The sequence below is a fragment of the Schistocerca americana genome, chromosome 7, assembly GCF_021461395.2.
Source record: "Schistocerca americana isolate TAMUIC-IGC-003095 chromosome 7, iqSchAmer2.1, whole genome shotgun sequence".
Taxonomy (NCBI): Eukaryota; Metazoa; Arthropoda; class Insecta; order Orthoptera; family Acrididae; genus Schistocerca; species Schistocerca americana.
This window is the reverse complement of record NC_060125.1, coordinates 320,062,378-320,067,431: the sequence shown is the minus strand read 5'-3', so window position 1 is coordinate 320,067,431 and position 5,054 is coordinate 320,062,378. Positions and strand designations below refer to the sequence as shown.

Genomic DNA, 5,054 nt, shown 5'->3' with positions numbered 1-5,054 from the left:
CACTAAAATGTACCTGATGAACACGGACGTTAATAATAACACCATTTGACAGCAGTTTAACAGCGCCACAGTGGGTCACGCCCATGTAGAACACATTTCAAAACAAATTTAAAAATAGTTGTAGTCTTCGGAATTGAATAAATTATGTATCTATTAAAAGGTAATAGTCTGCAGATTCAGAAAACGCAAAAAAGTAAAAATTGAACTTTTTCATGATTTTGAGCCTTTCCGGAGCCCCTTAAGTTTTTTTCTTCATTGGTTCGCTTTTTACTTCCTGCTTGCATCGTGGCTATATCGTGGGTTATTTTGCTTTCTTAACTTCGCCTACAACGTGATATCCAATTTAAATGTTACGTTTCCCATTATCCTCATTCCTGCTACATCTCATTACTTGCATCTTTCTCAGTTTACTCTCATTCTATATCCTGTACTGATTAGACTGCTAGTTCCGTTCTACATATTCTGTAATCCATCTTCAATTTCACTGACTATAGCAATACAGCCAGTTAAAATTACCATGGCTATCCTTTCAGCCTGAATATTAATACCACTCTTCTACCTTCCTTTTATACTCATCAATGATTCTTCGATTTAAAGGTTTAACAGTAGGGGTGAAAGACTGCATTCCTTTCGTACGCCCTTTATAATCCGAGCACTTCGCTATTAGTTTTCCAGTATTATTTCCCTCTTGATTCTCATACATTTTGCATATTACCCGTCTTTCCCTATAGCTTACTCATCTTTATCTCAGAATTTCGAACATCTTGCACCATTTTATATTACCGAACGCGTTTTCCATATCGACAAATCCCGTTAAAAGTCTTGATGTTCCTTCAGTCTTGCTTCCATTATCATCTGCAACGTCAGAAATGCCTCTCTGGAGCCTTTACCTTTGCTAAGGGCATGACTAATCGTCATCTAACAGGTCTTCGTTTTTTTTCCATTTCTCTGTGTACAATTCTTGTCAGCCACTTGGATGCATGAGCTATTAAGCTGCTTGTGCGATAATTCTCTCATTTGCCGTCTCTTTCTACCTTGGAAACTGTATGGGTGATGTATTACCGGAGGTCTGATTGTACATCCCCAGTCTCATAGACTAGTGGCTGTCCTCTGCGTTAACATCTACGCCCACATCTGCATCCGTATACGTACCCTGCATGCCATCGTATGGTGCGTTTTGGTGGGTGCCTTGTACCGCTTTTAGACATTTCTTTTCCTGTTCCACCCCAAACAGACCGAGGGGAAAGCGGCTGTCTATAAGCCTCCGTATAACCCCTAAATTCTTGTATCTTACCTTCGTGGTCCTTTCATAAGATGTATGTTGGTGGCAGTAGAATCGTTCTGCAGTCAGCTTCATATGCCGGTTCTGTAAATTTTCTAAGTAGTATTTCTCGAAACACCGGAATCCCATTGTACTGTAAACGTTGCTGCATTTGTTTTTAATTTCACTGAAGGTGCTTTTGACATTTCTGTATGCTATGTCAGTGCTTCCGACGATCATTTATTTTTCGATTTCTTCACGTTTTTCCTGTAGTCATTTCACCCTGACTTTCCTGCACTTCGTATCTATTTCATTGTTAAATGATTTAATATACTGTATTCCTCTCTTTCTTGGAACATTTTGTACTTCTTTCTTTCGCCGAACAGTTGAAGTATTTCTTCTAGTACCCAACGTTTCTTCGCAGCTACCTTCCTTGTTCGATAGACCAACATCTCTAATGGCCAATTTCAGAGACGAGCCGAGCTACTTGCGATAGTATTGCTTGTAGCAGCATCCACATCCTCAGCGAACTTCAGACGCATCTCATCATTCCTCAGTATTTCAGCATTCCAATTCTTTCACAGTGAATCTTCTGGCCGAATATATTCATCTTCAGTCTATTCATTATCATTGCTAAATTGTGACTTGAGTCAGTGCCCGCTCCACGGTACACCTAACAATCCATAACTAAATTCGGAAACTCTGTCTTTGGTGTAATACCTTTTGAATCCTCCCGTGCCTCCCGGTCTGCTCCAAGCTTACCTCCTATTCTTGTGATTCTTGAACAAAGTATTCGTTAATACCATCTGAAGTTTATTGCAGCTCTCAATTAGTCTCTATCGTCTCTCGTTAATACTGCCGAGCCCATATTCTCCCGCAGTCCTTTCTCATGTTCCTTCGTCTATAATCGCTTTCCAATGCCCCATATTTATTTGATTTTCTTCTCCATCTACATATGGAATTAATTGGTCAATATTCTCATATAAATTCCTGTCTCTTCATGCTTGCGACTTCGGCATGTGTACCTGGTCAATTGTTCACCGTGTTCGTTTGCTGCCGATTCTGACGAGAACAGCCCTATCACTGAGCTGTTCGTTGTGAATCACTCTCTGACCTACCTTCCTACTGATATCGAATCACACTCCCGGTATGCAGTTTTCTGCTATTGTTGATTTTACCCTGCAATTTTCTGGCTGAAAATCCTTGTTCTCTTTCCATTTTATTTCTCTGGACCCACTACATCTAGACTGAGCGTTTGTATTTCCCTTTTCCGATTATCTAGCTTCCCTGTGTCGTTCAATCTTCCGACGTGCCACCCCCAATTAGTAGAACGTTAGTCTTTCGTTGGTTATTCAGTCTTTTTCTCGTGGTCACCTCACCCTTGTCAGTCCTCTACCTAAGATCCGAATGGGGGACTGTACCGGATTCTTTTACCAACGGAGAAATCACCGTGGACTTTTCCAATTACGGGCCAAATAACCAGTGTTACAAATTATGTGTCTTGAAAGCAGCCGTTTTCATTACCTCCTGCAGTCTCAATCTGTTAATCATTGCTCATTCTTCCGCCTTTTAGGAGCAGCTGCTCACCCCGAGGGCAAGAGATTGCCTGGAACTTTTGTCCGCTCCTCCGCCCTCTTTCTCACAGCCTTTGGCAGAGCGAAGTTGACTTCTTACGCCGACAGTTTTCGGCCACCATTCCTGATGAAAATGAAATGAAAATGAAATGTCGTGTGGCGAGGGCCTCCCGTCCGGTAGATCTGGTCGTATGGTGCAAGTCTTTTTAGTTGACATCACATCGGCGACTTGCGTGTCAAATCATTGCTTATAATCTTTACTCAAAATTGAAGCTGTGACGGGGTTATAAACTGGGACCAATGACGCTCATCTCTAACCAAAGACGCAACCTCTGAAGCGTTCTATCATACAAATCACTGTCCAATGTAGTTTCAAGTCATCTACGTTGAATACACGCATAAAGTAATCCGCACTGAACTTAGGATGTCGCACATCATTAATAAATTGCATGTTCTTGGTATATATGTTATATATAAACCAGCAAACGAACTGTTTACAAGAAATTCTGTAACACGGCAAACTTTCTCCATCAAAATTACATATAACATTTTGTGAATAAAAATAACAGTGGTTTTTAACGTGTTACAGAATCTCTGGAACGCCGAGACGTTACTGTATAGCCTCAGACGCATAAAAGAAACTGAATGCTATACAATATTTCGGTATGTCGTCTAGGGGATTTTTGTCAGGGACACTTCGTAAGAAATTATCCTCCATTCCATACTAGACAAACATGTTAAAGAATGGATTACTCTTTTAGAAAGATAGATGACTAGAAAACGGTCAGTTTATGGAATGATACGCAACATAGGCTTTCCTGAGGAGACTACCAATCACTCAATCGATATCACATAGGCATTCATTCAATCAATGAACTATACAAGAGCAAACCACTAATATTTTTGGACAAGGTAGGGGAAATTGTTGTGCCTGAGGATAGCGTACCTAGGAACACACGATGATTCCTGCTAGGTGTTTCAGTCTCATGACAGAGTTTAAAATCACGTCAAGAAATGAACATTAGAAACCTCCGTAAGCAACTTCCACCATGTTTCCAGGGCTCTCTGGTGTCCAGCCAGATGAGATTGTTGAAGTTCGACGATATTTCAGCGAATAACCTTGCTGCCATCATCAGGTGGTTCAGAAGGGATGGTCTGTTTGCTCATTGTCGGTGTTATTTATGTCCGTCAGTCGGGCATCGATTCCCTGCGTCGACGGTCCGATTAAACTAGATATACTTCGGACCCAGAAAGGACGTCTGCTGAGTTCACTCGCCTTTTTACTAGGGTGTAGGGAAAGAACACCATTTCTAAGTTTGCCAAAATGGTGCACCATATATGCACCCCCGCGGCAAACCGGGTCAAGAAACGAGCCATCCTGGCCTTGATCAGGGAGAGGATTCGCTACACTCGACAAGAACTCTACAAGAATGCCAAAGAACTGCTGCACATTCACCTGCAATTAGCCTCCACGCTTCAAGACCATTTATGGGAACGGGTGGATGGCGTCACATGGGCCCAGGCTGACTGGACACACCTGAAACCCACTGACAAACAGATAGACAAGTTTGCAAGGCTACCAGGCAAACAAGAAGATGAGACGGAGCCGATGAAACGAACCGTGATTAACCTCACGGGAAAGCCTTTCGACGACGAAGCCACTTCCATACTCGAAAAGGGATTCAACTTTGCACCGACGCCAGCTCTCTTCCCCTCCAATGACATCATCCCCGCAGTGGAACATGCGGTCCGGCACTTAACCGAGTACAAGGCTCAAGGTGTCAGGAGGGAAACATGTCGGATTTTCTCCAAGGCGAAACCGACCACCAGCAACATCTCACGGGAAGAAAGAAAGGCACTTCGGCCCCTCAGGGAAGAGAAAGAGCGAATGTTTGCAAGAAAGCTGACTCGTGCTTGAAGTGCGCGACAGCGCACGACACTCGTAATTGCCCGAAGCCACGAGGGGTGGCTTGCACATGCGCGAACTTCGGTGGCTAACACGCCACAAACTCGCGTAAATGCGGCTACCTCAAAGAATTCTCCCGAAAGCACACTGCGAGACGCCATGCGGTGGTGTCTGGCTCCAAGACGCCCCCCCTCTCCCGCCACCCCCCGCCCCCCCACCGCGCTCTGGCGAAGGGTGCGAGCCGCGCCGTCTCGAAGCCTCCACTGAAGACGCCATGGCCGGCTTCCAAACTGCCTTTGCAGCCGAAAGGGTT

The 5,054-nt window shown here is 43.8% G+C and overlaps 1 protein-coding gene across 1 annotated transcript; it reads left to right on the top strand.

Moving 5' to 3' along the window:
• Nucleotides 1-4,159: 4,159 nt before the first annotated feature.
• Nucleotides 4,160-4,753, top strand: LOC124622911. The gene has a single exon (XM_047148700.1). It carries the CDS (start codon nt 4,160-4,162, stop codon nt 4,751-4,753), a length of 594 nt encoding a protein of 197 aa, XP_047004656.1.
• The last annotated feature ends 301 nt before the right edge of the window (nt 4,754-5,054 follow it).

Excerpts from the sequence above, each read along its gene's own strand:
- LOC124622911 (XM_047148700.1), top strand. The coding sequence starts at position 4,160 with ATGGTGCACCATATATGCACCCCCGCGGCAAACCGGGTCAAGAAACGA.